This window comes from Cherax quadricarinatus, chromosome 71, assembly GCF_038502225.1.
Source record: "Cherax quadricarinatus isolate ZL_2023a chromosome 71, ASM3850222v1, whole genome shotgun sequence".
In the NCBI taxonomy this organism is placed as follows: Eukaryota; Metazoa; Arthropoda; class Malacostraca; order Decapoda; family Parastacidae; genus Cherax; species Cherax quadricarinatus.
In genome coordinates, this window is record NC_091362.1 from 8,994,310 (window position 1) to 9,013,846 (window position 19,537).

The 19,537-nt window shown below is 39.7% G+C and overlaps 1 protein-coding gene across 1 annotated transcript in view; it reads right to left on the bottom strand.

Moving 5' to 3' along the window:
• Positions 1-6,662: 6,662 nt before the first annotated feature.
• Positions 6,663-19,537, bottom strand: part of LOC128700275 (uncharacterized) — a 146,532-nt gene continuing 133,657 nt past the window's right edge. The window contains exons 9-11 of the mRNA XM_070100017.1: positions 15,637-15,864; positions 10,656-10,821; positions 6,663-8,792 (exon numbers count right to left, since the gene is read on the bottom strand). Of these exons, the coding sequence (XP_069956118.1) occupies positions 8,665-8,792; positions 10,656-10,821; positions 15,637-15,864 (522 nt within the window). The 3' untranslated portion in view covers positions 6,663-8,664. The remainder of the gene's footprint in view (positions 8,793-10,655; positions 10,822-15,636; positions 15,865-19,537) is intronic.

The window sequence follows — 19,537 nt, forward strand, 5'->3', positions numbered from 1 at the left end:
CACAACCCAGGGCAACATGGGTTTAGAACAGGTCGCTCCTGTCTGTCTCAACTATTGGATCACTACGACAAGGTCCTAAATGCACTAGAAGACAAAAAGAATGCAGATGTAATATATACAGACTTTGCAAAAGCCTTCGACAAGTGTGACCATGGCGTAATAGCGCACAAAATGCGTGCTAAAGGAATAACAGGAAAAGTCGGTCGATGGATCTATAATTTCCTCACTAACAGAACACAGAGAGTAGTCGTCAACAGAGTAAAGTCCGAGGCAGCTACGGTGAAAAGCTCTGTTCCACAAGGCACAGTACTCGCTCCCATCTTGTTCCTCATCCTCATATCCGACATAGACAAGGATGTCAGCCACAGCACCGTGTCTTCCTTTGCAGATGACACCCGAATCTGCATGACAGTGTCTTCCATTGCAGACACTGCAAGGCTCCAGGCGGACATCAACCAAATCTTTCAGTGGGCTGCAGAAAACAATATGAAGTTCAACGATGAGAAATTTCAATTACTCAGATATGGTAAACATGAGGAAATTAAATCTTCATCAGAGTACAAAACAAATTCTGGCCACAAAATAGAGCGAAACACCAACGTCAAAGACCTGGGAGTGATCATGTCGGAGGATCTCACCTTCAAGGACCATAACATTGTATCAATCGCATCTGCTAGAAAAATGACAGGATGGATAATGAGAACCTTCAAAACTAGGGAGGCCAAGCCCATGATGACACTCTTCAGGTCACTTGTTCTATCTAGGCTGGAATATTGCTGCACACTAACAGCACCTTTCAAGGCAGGTGAAATTGCCGACCTAGAAAATGTACAGAGAACTTTCACGGCGCGCATAACGGAGATAAAACACCTCAATTACTGGGAGCGCTTGAGGTTCCTAAACCTGTATTCCCTGGAACGCAGGAGGGAGAGATACATGATTATATACACCTGGAAAATCCTAGAGGGACTAGTACCGAACTTACACACGAAAATCACTCACTACGAAAGCAAAAGACTTGGCAGACGATGCAACATCCCCCCAATGAAAAGCAGGGGTGTCACTAGCACGTTAAGAGACCATACAATAAGTGTCAGGGGCCCGAGACTGTTCAACTGCCTCCCAGCATACATAAGGGGGATTACCAACAGACCCCTGGCAGTCTTCAAGCTGGCACTGGACAAGCACCTAAAGTCAGTTCCTGATCAGCCGGGCTGTGGCTCGTACGTTGGTTTCCGTGCAGCCAGCAGCAACAGCCTGGTTGATCAGGCTCTGATCCACCAGGCGGCCTGGTCACAGACCGGGCCGCGGGGGCGTTGATCCCCGGAACTCTCTCCAGGTAAACTCCAGGTAAACTCCAGCATACTATCGAAGATACGGTACTATGTTCCACAGTCAGCCCTCCTGGCCCTATATCACTCACTTATTTACCCCTATCTCACCTATGGAATTTGTGCATGGGGCTCAACAACAATAAACCATCTCAGACCATTAATTACCCAACAAAAGGCTGCAGTCAGAATGATAACAAATTCCCACTACAGACAGCATACTCCACCAATATTCAAAACTCTAAACTTACCGTACAAAGCATCCATACTTATTATTGTACCTACTACATACATGGAACACTTAACTCGGATATAAACCCTCCCCTCAAACTTCTCCTTACCAACCTCAACAGAACACGACCATAACACAAGGCACAGATCACTCTTTGATGTTCCTCGTGTCCATCTCACACTATGCAAAAACTCAATGCACATAAAAGGCCTAGAAATCCGGAATTCATTACCTGTAAATGTAAAAGAAACACTGTTTATCAGTTGAAGACTCTTCTTAAAAACCACTTACTCACCCACAACTAAATAAATACTAATTAATTGTATCTCATAAATGTATAACCTGTGACCCTATCAAACTATGTTTTTTTGTAATTACATTACCTAATAGAATACTCCATTCTCTTGAATGCTTAGTAACTCATCAAATATGCTACAAATTTGTACAACTACAAAGCCTCTTACTTGAAATACTCATTCGAACTTCATGTTGTAATTTGTTTACTGTATTTTCACCACTGAATATATCATTGCTTAATTAATCTTAAGTTAATTTTAAGCCTGCCCATAATACTCTGCATACAAGGGGCTTATGGCATGTACACTCAACCACTGTATTTCTTTTGTACAACTATGTATCATGTCCAAATAATAATGAATAAATAATATAAAAAAAGGATGTAAGGCGAAGCCCACGGGCAAGACGACTCTTCAAACAATCCATGTTCTAGCAGAAACTGACTCTGAAGTAGTTTCTGCTTCTCAGGATTAGCTCTTTAGGGAGAGATTAATAGGTTTAGCAGTTCCTACATCCACATTACCACAGCCCAGGTTGCATTTTTTCGGAACATCCGGAAACATGTCAGGATAGGTCTGCAGAGGGGTAGTGAGTTATACTAGTTGAGCTTCTGCAAGTCCCGACATAATAGAAGATCTTGGAGGATGGCTGAGTTAGGAACCTCAGGAACAGGGTCGTCATCAGGGTCTGGGACAGAGGACAAAAGGCATTACTGGGACCTGAGGTGACTTAAAAAATTTTTTAATCCTATTATTGTTAGACCTTACCCATGTTGGGTATACCCACGTAGTTTAAGAAAGAATTCATTTTTATCACCTGCATCGGACCCTTAAATCTCCTTTTTAAGATGTGACCTGGAACTGGTTCCAGGTCACCTTATCTATTGGGTCAAAGGCACGAAACTTTGAAGTTTTATGCCTTTGTTTCACGTTGCTTTGAGCTAATGTTAGGTTGGCCTTAGACAACTGATATGCCAAGCCAAATCTTGATTAAGGATCGTAGGACATCTTGCAGGTGTCTTGTCAAACCATTCTTCCTCAAGCACGTGTAATAGACTTCTCATATTATGTCTCAAAATCATCTCAAAGCGACTGTACCCTGTTGATTCCTGCACAGTTTCTCGCATTACAAACAGTAACAGAGTAAGAGATTCATCCAATCTGGAGGAAAATGCATGCTATAGGTACGTATATATACGTACGAATAACACGCAATTGTTTTGAAATTAGTGTCTTGGTCACTATGAATGGATCGTAGAATGCCAAAATGGGAAGTAAACCTAATGAGGACTTTAAGAATGGCCTTAGTATTATACTACGCATAGGAACTTCCTCAGGATACTTAACATGATCGTAAATAAATATTAATTACCTGATTTGGCCTTAAGTAATTGTCCTGCACAAGTCATCTAAACTTGTTCACGCATACATCACAAATACTCCACTAATATATAATACAACTCCACCAAGTTTTTCTAAGTAACAATGGCATTTTAAAGAAAGGTGTTTACAACCTACAGTAATATACTTAAGAAACAGCTCAATTTATTCGAAGTGTGTTCTGTTAGCCTCATCAGAGAATTCCATATTTTTTTTCTATTAATAATTATGAAAAATTTATTTTAATGCTTTGGCCTTTTTATCATGTGTTACAGGTATCATCTTTGATGAAGAACTTCTTGCCCAGAAGCAGTTGCTTTGGAACCGCAGGAAAATTCTGAACTTAGTATCCATAATCTTAGACTGAGGCCGAATGAGGTAAAGAAGAATCTATCGGTCCTCCCAGGTGAAATTAGACAAATCGTTTAACTTATTCAAAGTATTAATACGAGTATTTTTTTACAGTGGACAACAATAAATTTGCTACTTAAATAAAAGAAAGAATTTTAGGCTATTTTTTGGCATGCTAAAACTGAATCTGAAGTCAGAATTAACCCATCATTTAATACAGTGGCAGCATATGTTGTTCTATGTTACATAAATAAATTTTAACTTGAATACGCCTTTAAGGAAAGCGTTATGATTGTCTGCTTACATGTATACAAATGAATCCTATGCATCATGTCTGCTGCCACAAAGCGTTGAAGAACATAATTTTGACTGTAGCTCTTTTATGTGTTCAGGCTAACATTGGTGTTCTGTCTCAAATTAACATAAACAGACCAGGATGCCTGCACAGAGCAGACAGCTTTTACTAAGCATCTTGCAATCGTACAACTCGTCTAAGGGCAAGAGAAAAAATCAGAAAAAGCACTGTACGAGAGTTAATGGCCCAGAGAGTGGGAACAAAAACACAAAGGAAAAAGCTCCTATGATAGAACTCACCTTGACAGAAGAAAGGAAACATGAAGAAAATATAGGAAAGGAGAATAGGTAAGGAGAGGAAGAGATAAAGATCAGGTGGTGTCATAAGTCTTCTAAAGTTTGGAGCATTTGACAGTGCAATGAGAAAGGAAGGCATCCACAGAGACAAAGCCAGAACTAAGATTCATATTAGAAAAGATGTGTATAAGGGCTTCAACAGGACAGCGACTGTGAAGACTAGAAGAAGGGTAGAAAGTTTTGACAAAGAGCTAGTTAATGTGACGACTCTGATCTCCAACATGACAGAAAAGAGCAATATTAGTGTCGGGAAGTCTAACACTTCTTTTATGTTTTTTAAGTTTGTTAGAAAGAGAGCGGCCAATTTTTCGAAAGTACTGGAGAGGACAAGAGGAGAAAGAAATGAAGAAGGCTCTGGAAGCATCATCTCAAAGAAATTAAGTTATTTAATATTTAACTTCCTTTGGTTATTTAATACTCTTTGTGTAATAAATATTTCATTGTATATCGAACATAGTTATCATAATTGTTAAAAAATAAATACAGAAAAAGTATCGGTACTGGTATCGGTCGAAAACTAGGTACCAGTACCGGACAAAATCTGGGTATAGTCCCATCCTTAATATATCTGGCACCTGGATAATGGCACTCTGACAAACACGGAAGAGTCCCTGCTAGAACACCTTCAACTGTTGAAGTCACAGGGAAAAACTTTAGGACTCATTCTCAATCCTTCCAAGTATGAAATCATCTCAACAAACCAGGAAATAGAAACATAAACACATATGCAGTTTAATGTGATCCTTTATTGACAACGTTTCGCCCACACAGTGGGCTTTTTCAAGTCACACACAGATCTACCTGGGGTGGAAGGTACGGGAGTATTTATAGTCATGTTCAGAATGTTGAGGTCAGGTGGAGAATGCCGGGTGGGATTATAGAGTCTTGGGTAGCTTGGCAGGGGTATTGGACAAGTTGTGAGTAGACCTTCTGCAGTGTTCTATGTTCTTATGTGGGATAGCGATGAAGAAGTTTCTTGGCGAGTGGTTCAGCTATGTTATAGAAGCCGTTGTTCTGGTTGAAATTGTTGGTTATAGAGATAAGCGATGATTCCAGGATTCTTCGGTATTGAGTGTTGTCTTCTGTGGCGATAAGTCTTGAGTTTCTGTAGTTAATTAAATGGTTGTGTGAATTGCGATGTTGTACACAGGCATTCCTTGTATCGTCAGTCCTGCTTGCATATTGGTGTTCTGAAATACGTGTTTGGAGGTCTCTTGATGTTTCGCCCACATATAATTTGTTGCAGTCATTACAAGGGATTATGTATACCCCTGCTGAGGATGGAAGCTTGTCCTGTCAACTACTGGTGATGTCCTTGATGGTCGTGGTTGTGGAGGTAGATACTTGGAATGATGTATTGGAAAAGATGTTGGAAACATGTTTGGCAATGGAGTTGGTGGGGAGGACTATGTATCTCTTCTCGGCAGTGTCTTCTCTGGAAATAATTACGGTTGTGCGAACAATCCTTCTTAAAGCCTCAACTACCACTCTGTCCAAGAACATCCTATTTAGAGCAATGCTGGGTCATCAGGCCATCAACAAAGTCCTCAAGGACAAATTGAATGACTTGAAGAGGATGGAGGAGAGAATAAGTGATCCGGATGCCCATGACGCCCTGTATCTTTTCACAAGGTATCTAACTCTGCTTAGAATAACTCCTTCAGGGGTGCATCCTTCTTCGATAACTTAACACTCAGTGAAAATGAGGCATTCATGAGATTTATCTTTAGAAAGGCAATGAATTTGTCACCGGAAGATCACCAATGGGATCAAACAACTCATCCTGTGCGACTGGGATGTATATGGGTGCTCAAGGCAACGCAGGTAGCATTACCTGCATTACTGTCCTCGTGAATGACTTCAGTGAACTAATTAAGCAGATTGTCCCCGATGCTTGAGAGGTACTTTAGGAGCAAACTTCCCGAAGTTCATCGAAGCAGCCATGCACTGGGAGAGCCTTGCAGACTCTTCAAGCAGACCAACTCTTCCCAGAGATCACACTGGGACAAATTCGATTATGGAGAAAAACGCCCACTCAATCCTCAGTATTATTATTATTACGGAGAGCGCCAGTGGACAGGGGATGGAAGGCATTCAGGCTCAATTCAGGGAACTAGAGCACAGATCCAATTTTCTAAATCAACAGCCCCTCACCAGCATCAAAAACTCCCTCGAAGGAACACAATGGTCAAGAATGCCTAGGGAAAGGGACAAAGTTCATCTCTTATCGGTGAAGGCATCATATTAAGATTTCCAGTTATCACTTGAATTTAAAAGGGAGTATGATGCAGCTGTGCTTTGCTCTGACTTTCACGGCTGGTGGACTGCTTTCTGCTTAAATCCTTGGTCAAGTTTGTACTTCATATTCCCTCCAGATACACATGCCAACATTGTTGGAGAACCAATACTGATGTTTCGTGGTTATAAATTTTATTTTGGTGATTTTCTCAAAAGTTATTCTCCTGTCAGTAAAAGTTTTTTTTTTTCATTATTTATAAAAAAAAGTTATTTTTTTACACATATTATTTAGGAATCAAACTTAAAGCTTGTAATAAGGAAAGAGAATACATTCCAGCATAGATGTCTTCGTCCAGGTATTTAGATGTTTTTAATTCTTGAGTCAACTGAGGTATTCATGATCTTCTATAGTTAGAGAATCTCCTACCTTGATTGGTGGTTGCACACTTTAGATGTGAGGGAGAGACGTGTAATCGCCTATTTCCCACTTTAAGTCCTGTAGCTGTGGATCTAGCTCCCAATTTGTCAGAGTCTGCTGCAGGGTGACCCCGCCGGCAGCAAGAGACTGCTAATAATAATAATAATAATAATAATAATAATAATAAAACACTAGTTACGTGACAGTTAACAAAGTATACCATTATAGAATGATAAGACTGGTAACTACTTCCATGTCATTACCGGTAACCAGGTTAAACCCCAAAACCTGGTAGATCACCTTACCTGCTCAGAAGAGTGAAGGTTAGTGATTACCCCAACTCCAAACATAACCGAGTAAGGATAATATTACTGAGATTAGAAACTAAAACCTCAGACCCGTAGAAATCCGCATATTTACAACTGCCCACTAGATGGCAGTGTTGGCGGCCACTTGTTGCAGTCTCTCGGAATCTAAAATACCTTAATCCCTAATTTGCAGGGGTATTTCTTGACACAGGTAATGCTACCCGCGTTGCTCTGAGCATTCCTGTGCCTCCCAGCAGCCGTACTGGAAGAGTTACACGTTTCCATTGGTAATCTTCCAATAACAGATTTTGTTAGTGTCATCGTAAAGATAGATCTCAGGAGTGCGTCATATTCACTGAGTGTTAAGAGGGTCACACCTCAAAAAGTAAGTGATTCTTGGCAGAGTTAGACACCTTGTGAGGATATATAGGGAGTCATGGGCATCCAGATCACGTATTCTCTCCTGCCCAGTGTGTCGTTCCTGTCGTCCTTCCTCAGTGTGTCTTACTTGTCCAGTTTATCGACCGTGCCTAGTTTGTCGTGCCTGTTCAATGTGTCGTCCCTGCCTAGTTCGTGTCATACCATTAACAGTTTATCTTATATTCTGATGTTCAGTAGAACTGAGGATGTTTGGCCATGAATCTTACATTAACGAGTCCTTCAAGAATGGTTCCTTAATACAAGTGAATGACATAATTCAGTCTACTAAAGCTGATCTTCCCATCTTAGGATCAAATCTGACAACGTACCAACAGTTGTAGAAAGTTTGGTTACTCAAATTAATTGAACAATGATAATCATTTAGTTATAATGCTAAAATATAGATGAATGGTTCAGAGAACCGATGCTAAAATATGATGAAATTCTTTAACGGCCTAAAGTATAATTTTATGGTCACATTTTCTCCATTTTATCAACATCAGTGAAATGTAAATGTTACGGAAGAATTATTACGCTCACAAAATTAATAAACTTGTCATTCAGTGTTGTGATACAACAGAATAATTGATGAAAACTTCAAACAGTAATGAAAGTTGAATGAGTTGTAACATGAGATTGTAATGATGACACGTGAACATGGTCACCTACGTACTGCTATTCAGTACTGGAATCTCCTACGTAGTGTCTCTAAGAGAGAAAGAGAAAGAGGTCTTGATGCTATTGAAGTGCTCTCTCTTCTCTCACTTTGGATCAAACCTAATTACCTTCCTTTCCCTAGTCATTAAATTACCCTTCGGGTTTAGAGCTGCCTCATGAATAGCATAATAACTTACGTGTGTATGCTCTTTCTTGAGGGTTGCTACTATTAATGCCACATTACCTCCGCATATAACTACACCTACATAATATCTTAGTATAATAGTTCAGTGACGGATGCTGGAGATATACTTTCATTTATTTAACATCTTCTTCAGGAATGATCATGGCCCTCCACCATCTGTTAGTGTCTTCAAAAATCTTACAGTTTAGCAGCCGGGATCAGTAAGTTCTTAAGTTGCTTCCTCAGTAACTTTCCTGAAGAGTTCCTGGGTATAGACTCAACCATCTTCACCCCGCCTGCTAGCTGCTTGTACTGGGACACACGATCTGTAACATACAAGCTGGTTTATTTATACTGTATAACCCTACTTCCTGGACATGTAATTTATAAGGACAAGCTTAATATTTTTGGAAGTCTTCAGTAGAGTAAGCTTGGAGAACACGGCTGTAGCCTCGAGGGGGAAGAAGACACAAGCTGGTTGATTACCACCCGTAGAATTTTGGAAAATGCTTAATGAATGTAAATGTATACATACTGTAATAAAATCATTCTACAGTGTTATCAGGCTATTTATGATTATAAATTAGGCTTAATAAACCTAAGTTCTAAGTTATTGATAAATAATAAGCTATTCGAAGTGTAGGATCCGGCTCCTCCTGAGAATGTATAAAACTGTAGTGGAAGGAAGGTGGGGTAGGGGTCAGCCTTGGAAAGGTTGGAGGGAGGGGGTCAAGGAGGTTTTGTGTGCGAGGGGCTTGGAATTAAAGCAAGTATGCGTGAGCGTGTTACATAACGAATGGAGACAAATAGTTTTTAGGACTTGACGTGCTGTTGGAGTGTGAGCAAAGTAACATTTATGAAGGGATTCAGGGAAACCAGCAGGCCGGACTTTAAATCCTGGAGATGGGAAGTACAGTGCTAGCACTCTGAAGGAGGGGTGTTAATGTTGCAGTTTTATAACTGTAGTGTAAGCACGCTTCCGGCAAGACAGTGATGGAATGAATAATGAAAGTTTTTCTTTTGCGGGCCACCCTGCCTTGGTGGGAAACGGCTGATGTGTTAATAATAAAAATAACCCTGTTAAAAAAGACATGATGCATTATGCCCTCTATGGGGCCTTAGCACAAATAATCCGCACATACGAGACTGAAACTAATGACGACGTGCGTCATGTCTCCCCCATTCCTCTCTGCCAAGGCTGTTAGGGTCATTTCCTTCAACCTTTCTTCATAATGGATTTCTCTCAGTTTTGGAACTTGTCTGGTTGCAATTATTTGGATTTTTCAAGCTTTTTCAAGTGCTGGGTCAGGTGAGGGCGGTACACTAGACCCACGAAATGTACTCAGTGACAGGTCTAGCATATGTCAACTACAGTGCTCTGAGGAATCTTTATTCGGTCTCCTGAATATTATTTTACGGTTTGCTAGTCCTGTATATGTCGCTGGTGTTATATAGTTAGCGTGAATTTCCAGTAATATGCTTTGTGTTGTATTCACTCCAAGGTTATTTTCTATTACTGGATTGTGCCACTTCTCTCCTCCCATTCTGCACTCAGTCTGATCTAACCTCACCTACAGTTCGTCTGAAACGAACTCCAGAAGACACTTGTTGGACCACATCTGCACCTCTTATCCCTGTCCTCTCCTGATATTATTTCCATTAGGTTTGTATAACCAGAAAACAGTGAGAGATAAGACTTCTTCCCTTAAGGAACAACAACAGTTCTATCAGTGATCTCTGTGAGATGCCATTTCTTGCGCCTCTCATTGTCATTTTTGTCCGAATGTTTTAACTTCCTCCAAACTTCTCCAATATTTCCTGTACAAACTTACATCACCGGTGTGTCTCACGTAGAGGAAGGCACCAATTTTATCAGTGCAAATCATGAGGAAGTTTCCGAACGATAACTTGAAAACACGTTTTCCAACCGGTTTCAAACCAAAAAAATACCGGTGTATCTTACTTAGATGAATTTAACTGTTACTAAACTATGTAGGTGCAAATTCGCTAAGTTTATCACGATCTCCTTTAACATATATAAAACATTAACGAAGGTGGATTTAAAATTTTAGCGTTTTTATTTCGACTGGTTAATTAAATTCTAGTGATTCTTGACATACGTATTTGAACCTGATAGGAAAAACACTGCCTAGAAATGTGGTTTGTAATAAGAGTTGTATAGAGCTTACCAGCAACAAACTGCATCAGCTGGTGTGGTTGTAGCTTGGAACCAGGTTTGGGCACTACAAACGCTAGCGGTGCTTCACCCATCCTCTCATGAGGTACACCCACAACTGCCACGTCAGCTACGTCCTCACACTTCATGATGACGTTCTCCAGCTCAGTGGGAGATACCTGCACCGTACACAATAACAGAGAAAACCTCGTACTTCTCAATATAACGCTCAATGTCACTTGACAATAGTTCACTGACTAATTAATTTTAAATGGGAAACTGAAGAAAGTTAGTTTTCTTGTTTGCATTTATGATTCTCAAAAATATTTCCTACACCTTAGAAAGCAGGTATTATCATGAGTCTATAGTCAGTTCCGTTTTCGAGTTAGAGTAAGATATCATATTTGTACCATCGTGTTCTGTTTGGTATTTTAAATGACTTCACCTCATCCTCCAATTCCTCGTCCTCTATTTTTACCATGCTTGTGGTACTGTATTCTTGTAATGTAGATGTACGCTTCGCGCTACTCTGCATTATTACCAGAAAATTATAAGCAGATAAAAGAAATATACATTTATTAAATCAAACAGAAAATAATGACTAATACAATTTCAATGAGATTTCGTAAATAACGAAATGCACGACCTTTGGTTCATGTTTACTAAAGTTCCAAGATCTTTACCATAGCCAGAGGAAAGGTTAATTTTTAACACGAGACAGCAAGTTAACTTATTTAAACACCAACTATAGCATTAACTAAACAAAATAGCTCAGAAGAAGAACAATGAACTGAATGATCACTGAGATAATAATTTAAAAAGGACAGTAAAAATCACATTAAAGGACGGTGGTAAACGAGAATGAATAATTATTGGGTTGAAAGCCTATCGGTGACTCATGCTATGAAGACTGGACTTCACCTGTCAACTATCATAGGTGCGTACCTCAGAGAATTACATCTGGGTGTGTATAACCTCGGTAATTATGGTCTTGTGCATCTCTAAAATAAGTGTTGAGAATCAATAAAGATGATTGCGAAAAGCAAATGTTTATTTTTATAAACATACCTACAAGGTCCTGACATTTGTTTACCAAATCAAAAAAATTTTTGTAGCACACCGGCAGTCTCCCAACGAGGCACTGTCGTTCTAAAAAAAAAATCTTTCACAATTATTCACTCTATCACTGTCTTGCCTGAGGCGCACATATCCCCCCATTCTTTCATAGTGCAGGCAGTGTACTTTTTACCTCCAGGACTCAAGTCTGGCTAACCGGTTTCACTGAATCCCTTCATAAAAGTTACCTTGCTCACATTCCAACAGCACGTCAAGTCATAAAAACCACTCGCCTCCTCTCACCCCTATCTAACACCCTCACACACGTTTTTCAGATGTTCAAGTTCCATGCATACAAAACCTTTACCCCTTCCCTCCAACCTTACCTAGGGCGATCCCTACCCTTCCTTCTTTCCACTATGGATTAATATAACATCCAAGTGACTCTATTTTGCTCCACCCTCTCTAAATGTCCAAACCACCTAAACAACCCCCATTCAGCCCTCTGGATAATACTTTTAGCAACTCTGCACCTCTTAATTTTTAAACTATAAATTCTCTGCATAATATTTACGTGACACATTACCCTCAGACACGACATCTTCACTGCTTCTAGCCTCTTCATTGCTGCAAAATTCGACAACCCATGTTTCTCACCCACATTCGACATCCCATGTTTCTCACCCACATTCGACATCCCATGTTTCTCACCCACATAAAAGTGTTGGTACTGGTATACTTTCACACATTCACCTTTTTACCTCTATTGATAACATTCTTTGTCCCCACAGCTGCATCAAAACATCACCCACCTTTTTTCCCTCGTCATTTTGATGGGTCACCTGGTATTTCATAGACCCATCCGGTGAAAATTCACTTCCAAATATCTGAACATACTCACTTCCTCCATAGCCCGTCTTTCCAATCTGATATCCAATCTTCCTTTACTTATTTTTTGTTACCTCCATCAACTTGCTCTTTCCTGTGTTCACTTTTAATTTCCTTCTTTACCATAATATCCTTCCAAATTCGTCCTTCAACCTTTGCAACTTCACTTTACAGTTTCCCAAAAGCACAGTGTCATCAGCAAAAGAACAACTGCGGCAACTCCCTCCTTGTATTAGATTATTTAGATTGTAATCCACTACTTATCCCCATCACTCTAGCATTCACTTCTTTTACAACTCCAATATAATTATCCTAAAAAAAAACATGGTGACATCACACATCCTGTTTAAGGCTTACTTTTACTGGAAAATAATCTTTCTCTCTCCTACACACCCTAACTTTAGACTCACTATCCTCAAAAGACTCTTAACCGCTTTGAGTTACCTATCACCTATTCCATACACTTGCAGCATTTGCCACATTACTTCCCTATCTACCCCACTCTTTTCCTTACAAAATCCCCAAGTTCCTTTGTGATCCTGCTCTGTCTTCTTTTAGTAATTAGTCTGCCATAAACTTTACCTCATAATCAATAGGTTTACTCCTCCATAAACCTCACACTCTCTTTTCTTCTCTTTTCCTTGATACAAAGGAGCTATATATGCTCTCTGCCAATCCCTAGGTATCTTACCCTTTCATACAATTGCTGAACAAATGCACCATCCACTCTAAAACCGTGGCCAAACAGATGACCGATAGACAGCTGGCCGACAGACATTTGACCGAATGACAATTGGCCGAACGGACATGGCGCCGACAGCCATTTGGCTGAACGGACAATAGTCCGAATAGATAATTAGGTTAGGTTACGTTAGGTGATGAATGCCAGTTCGGCCATATGTTCATTCGGTGAAAATGACCATCGGTTAAATGTCCGTTTGGTCAAATGTCCTTCAGTGAAGTGTCCGTCGGCACAGTGTCCATCGAGTGGATGTCCAGGAGCTTTTAAAACTATATTCCCACTTGCTTTGACCATTTCTGAACTGATTCCATCAATCCCAGCAGCTTTAACCCTTTCATTCTGCCCACTTCCTCTCACACCTTCCCTACACTCACATGTGGCTCTTTCTCACTCCTATACGATGTTATAACTCCCTGCCCTATGACTGAAATCACTGCCTCCCTTTTACCGCAAATTTAACAAATCCTCAAACTATTCCTTTCATTTTCCCAATGCCTCCACCTCCTGATTTAATAATTTTTCTCTTGTTTTTAACTATTAAATCCGTTACTTTTCTAAGCTTTCTTAACTTATTAATCCCACTCCAAAACTTGTTCTTATTTTCAGTAAAATTTGATGACAGAATCTTATCTACTTTCTAATTTGCTCACCTCTCACTCTCCCTCGTTTCTCTTAACTACTCTTTTACTCTCATTAAACTCCACCCTTCTTATATTACTTCTGCTTCGTAACAATCTCTCATATGCTATTTTTTCTCTCTTTCCCTCCTGTAACCACCCTTCTATATCCATAAATTTCTGCTGAACATTCTAACAATGCATTCTTACATCAACTTCATACCTCTTCAACCTCCTCATTATTTATACTCTCGCAAGCCCATCGTTCCGGCAACAGTTCCTTATATTACCATAACTTCTTCCTCCTTTAATTTATAAACTTTCACGCCTCTTATATTCACTTATGACATTCTCATTGTACCTCATTTACCTCTTACACTCACAGTAGCTACAACTAAATAGTAATTATTTGATATATCTCTTGTTCTTTTAAAAACATGCACATTCAGAGGTCTACCCATCAGCCTTTTATTTACCATTACAAACTCCAACAAACTACTGTCATTATACTCTATATCATATCTCATACACTTATTTATCTTCTTATTCTTAAAATACATATTACTTATTAACAAACTTTTTCTATGCAAAGTTCAATTAAGTCTCTCCCCCCAATTATTATTTTCCCCACTACTCCCTCTACAACAGATTCTCCCACTTTAATATTTAAATCCCCTGCCACAGTTATTTTCTCACTTAGTTCAAAACTCCCTAAACACTCTCTTACCATCTCCCAGAATCTCTTTCCTCTTAATTTCTTTCTTTTCCGGGTGAATAAACACAAATTATAATCGATTTTTCACATCCTACCCTTATTTTAATCTATAATGTTTGAATTTGTGCATTTATATATTTTCCTTTCATAACTGATCATTGAGTAAAACCGCTACTCCTTCCTTACCTCCAGCTCTCTCAGATACATCAGACCTAATTTCATTTATTTCGTCCCAATGAACATCTACCCTCTTCGGCTTAATTTAGTTTAGAGCAAAGACATCCAACTTCTTTTAATTCATAACATTCACAGCCAACTCTTTCTTATCGTCTGTTCTACATCCATGCACCTTCAAACATCACAACCTAAAAATGTTCTCTTAAATTTTAGTAATTTATTCAGGAGGGTTTAGTTGCCCCTTACTCATGGAATTTTAGTCGCCTTGTACGACACACATAGTTTACGGAGGAAAGATTCTTATTGAAAGGAAATAATATACAGTAAGTACAAGAGAGTATTAAAGTTGGGAAAATTACCAATAAGCTTTATCAAGCCGTTTATAAAGCTCCTGGAGAGCGAAACGTTGCCACAATAAAATGTCACATTAGTTGCATTTGTGTTCTCTTACCCAACACTCAGTACAAGTTAGGTCAGTACAAGAACTATTAAGAAATTAGAAGAAGTTGTCAAAAATTATATACCAGTAATGATGTTTTTATATGAATATCATCTTCAGTGACAACGTATCCGAAATGGATTTTAATATTTATATAACTTTTTGAAATAAGATGTAGCAGCTGAAAATGGTAAATAATGTCATTGTAGAATACTCGTTAAACAAACATTACCTCAGCTTTTGACAGGTTTCTAATAGTTAATACTGATGCAAATTACAATCACAGTTGCTTCAGTGTTCAGGGATACATATGTGCAACGATGATCCTGCATGTTTAGTAACGAGAGTATTTGGTCTCACCTGGAAGCCTTTAACCTTGATAAGGTCTTTCATCCTGTCTGTGAGGAAGATAAAGTTATCTTGGTTGTAGTAGCCGATGTCACCTGTGTGTAGCCAGCCCTGAGGGTCTATGGTAGCGGCTGTAGCCACGGGGTCGTTAGCGTAGCCCAACATCACGTTGGGTCCCTTCACACATATCTCACCTTCCTGATGCTCGCCTAACATCTCCCCGCTCTCCACATCCACAATCTGTGATCAACGTTAATTGTAACATGGAGGTTGCTGCAGTGACCTGTTTAGTACCCTATCCCTATACCTTGTGTAGTGCATATAAGATCAGTTCACCTTCCTGCCTTAATCGAGCATGGACCTTTAAACACACACATACCCGAATTCAGATCCTCATCTAACATCTCTAGGATCGATTCTTGGGTTAGTCGAATCGTAGGATCAGAGCGACTGTCTAACAACGAAGATATTCAGGTGCTGATTCCTGGGTCCCACTGAATGTATGAACATCGATGGGGAAGCTTATTCGTTGATGGTAATTACTGCAGGAAGCCTCGAGAGGGATTTTGGAATTTCGTTTTCCTCCATGGTTCCTGTGCTACATCTTGAAAACGCCTCTTCTGATTGATTTCAAACTTACATCATACTTATCTATGTATGTGCCAATTTATTAATCGTATGTCAAGATTAATGTGGTATACTTATATGCACAATACAATACAATGCAATATATTTTTTATATGCTGTACAAATAACTTCAGAATACCACTTTCTAACACTGATGCATGAAAAAAAAATATTGGATTAGGCTGTGTAGGGGCTAATTGGCCAATGTTCTGTATTAACAATGCGTTAACTAGAGAATGCTTCTTCTTGGCAGCACATGTAGAAAGCACGAGAACACACCAGAACGTTACGGGCTGGCTGAATCTTGATCGGTGGGTGTCTTAATCTTGATGGTGAGTGGTGGCTGGAGGTTGGCAGGAAGGCGGGATGGTGTAGAAGGGGAAGGGCGGCTGCTTCATGGTGATTGGTCAGTTGAGAGGCATTGGTTTATTGGGAGCTGTGACGACATTTCACAATTTCAGTGTTGTCGGTATCTGATCCATTTACGAGGCTTTTAAATAACAAAAAAGGCACAATACCGTGACTGGAACGATACACAAATAACCCGCACATAGAAGAGAGGAGTTTACGACGACGTTTCGGTCCGACTTGGACTATTTACAAAGTCACACTAACGAGAAGGAGAGCAGGATGGGTATATATAGGCAAGAGGTGGTAGTAGTAGTAGTAGTAGTAGTAGTAGTGGTAGTAGTGAAGGGGGAAGGAAGTAGTAGTGGGGAGGTAGTAAGAGTAGGAGGGGTCAATCAAATACTAAGAAAGAGGAACACTGCAAGGGACCTGGTGCCCACAGAGGGTAAGAGCAAGAACACAAAGGGGGGAAACAAATAAATAAGTAAATAAAGAAGGAACAAATACACAGGGCAGAAGAAAGACAATCCAAAGGAGAAAAAGGAAAAAGGAAAAGGGAAGAGGGAGAAGAAAAAAAGGAGGAATCAGGTTAGGTAACAAGTGTTCTGAAGTTTGGAGCATTTTACAATGTAGTGGGAGAGGAAGGCATCTACAGAGACGAAGCCAGGACTAAGATTCATACAAGGAAAGTTGTGTATTAGGGAGGATTCAACCAGACAGCGACTGTTAAAGTTGGAAGTAGGAAAGACAGTTTTACCAGAAGACCAGTCAATAGGATGGCTGTGATTTCTGACGTGACAGAAAAGAGCATTGTTAGTGTCGGCTCTCTAAGTCTGTCAGAAAGAGATCAACCAGTTTCTCCAAAGTGTTGAAGAGGACAGGAGGAGCAAGAAATAGAGTAGACACCAGGAACATCTGCAGGCTAGGTCATCAGAAAATGCCTTGATAGCCAAATCAATGTTGGAGAAGGTGAATTTGACCATTGAAGAAGATTTTGGAATTTTGATGATGTCAAACAAGGCCCAAGTATTTTGTTCCTCGACAGAGGTCCAACACTATAAGTAAGGTAGCGAAATATTAGCCAATATTCATGTCGCCTTTCTGTTGGGAGAAGTTAAGACATACCACCAATGTAATAAATGCTATAATATAAAATTGTGTTAAGACATGCCGCCAATGTAATAAATGCTATAATATAAAATTGTGTTTAATAATGTGAAAATTAGTATCTAAAACAAAATTGTGAGCCCATATAAATTCTGCTATATACTTCATAGGTTAATATAAATTTGTTTAATATTCCTTAAAATCAATGTTATATATATATATATATATATATATATATATATATATATATATATATATATATATATATATATATATATATATATATATATATATATATATATATATTATTTAAAGACAAAAATACAATAGAAAGTAAAACATCCTAGATAACAACTCAGTGCTACATCTCGAATACTTCGTCCAGCTTCCCGGCTGTGGGCATCGTGCCCAGAATGTTGTAGGCATTTCCTCTCTGGATCGTGACACTGAGTCTCTGAAAGAGGAAGGTGGTCGCCCTGTGGTCCTTGGTTTCTATGATGAGCTTTTCACCCAGCTCTTTGAGGAACTTTGGGTCTCCCTGTGGCTGGCAGCTCCACCCCCTTCAGCTATGGAGTATGGCAAGTAGGTGTCTGCCAATGTGGCAGCACAGATATATATATATATATATATATATATATATATATATATCTATATATATATATATATATATATATATATATATATCCCTCTTGAAACATGATAGGAATTACATATATAACTCAAATTATGGACTGTACAAACTTGATAGATTTTAGTGGAGTCAACTGTGCACAACCTTATAAAACAATGTTATACAAGAAGCGCAGGATTGCTTCTTATGGCAGGGGGTTTCGTCATGTTTCTGTTATGTTCAACCAGAGTCTGGAAATTGAACATCATGGTACGCCCGTTGCGCATGTTATGTATGTCGATATGACATCTTGTCAGCATAATTGCTGATCTCCCCTTACATGTGTTGTATAGCTTAGCTGAGTATCATAGTACCATCCATGTGTATATATAGAAGATCCCTATTAGGCCTAGTGACTGTATGATGTCACGGGATATGGCATGAGTGAGTGGGACGCGCTACCTCACTCTCAGTCCATGCTTAGACATACCAGGCATCTACAGGCAGGCTGGGCCCTTCCCTTACCACAGTCTGACAATATATAGCATTACCATCCACAAGTGTGTTTATTTTCTACCATCATATCTCCTTCCGAACCCCCACGACAAATTGGTGCCAGCGGTGTGGGCGTAAAATTGATCATTATGCCGATGCATGGAGATAAATTCTCGCAGCCGACGACGGACATTTTGTGTGGTCAGTAGGCTGACCTACCCCTAGCCACTACCCGAGCAAGCGTCTACTAGCCTCTGCATTATTCACTGGTCGGTCTCTGCCTATTAGTGTTTATTCTGGTTATTTGCATCACTCCCAAGGGGTTGACCTGAGTTTGCAAAGTAAGTCAAGCCAGCAAGCCAGTCTGTGGTGGGTGAGTCAGAACAAGCCCAGTCAGCCCAAGCCTTACACCATCCAGCCTTGCCTGCCAAGCCAGCTTACCACCCCTGCTGTGCTCATCATTAGAAGTTATCAAGCCAGTCTGTGTGAAGGGTTAAGCCAAGCCAGCCAGCAACTAACCCAAGTGTCTTAACCCAGTACTCAAGCAAGCCACGTGGGTACAGTCTTCTTCATCGCTTTGTGCTTCAAGTTCTAGCCATTCTGAGTGCTTTTATCATCCCTGTGGTGTTGTGGTATTTTGTGGGTTTGTTTTAAAGCCAGCCTGGCTTAGAATATCTTCATGCCTAGTGCGGGTGTTCCCCAGTGTGGCTTACGCCATTCATCCAA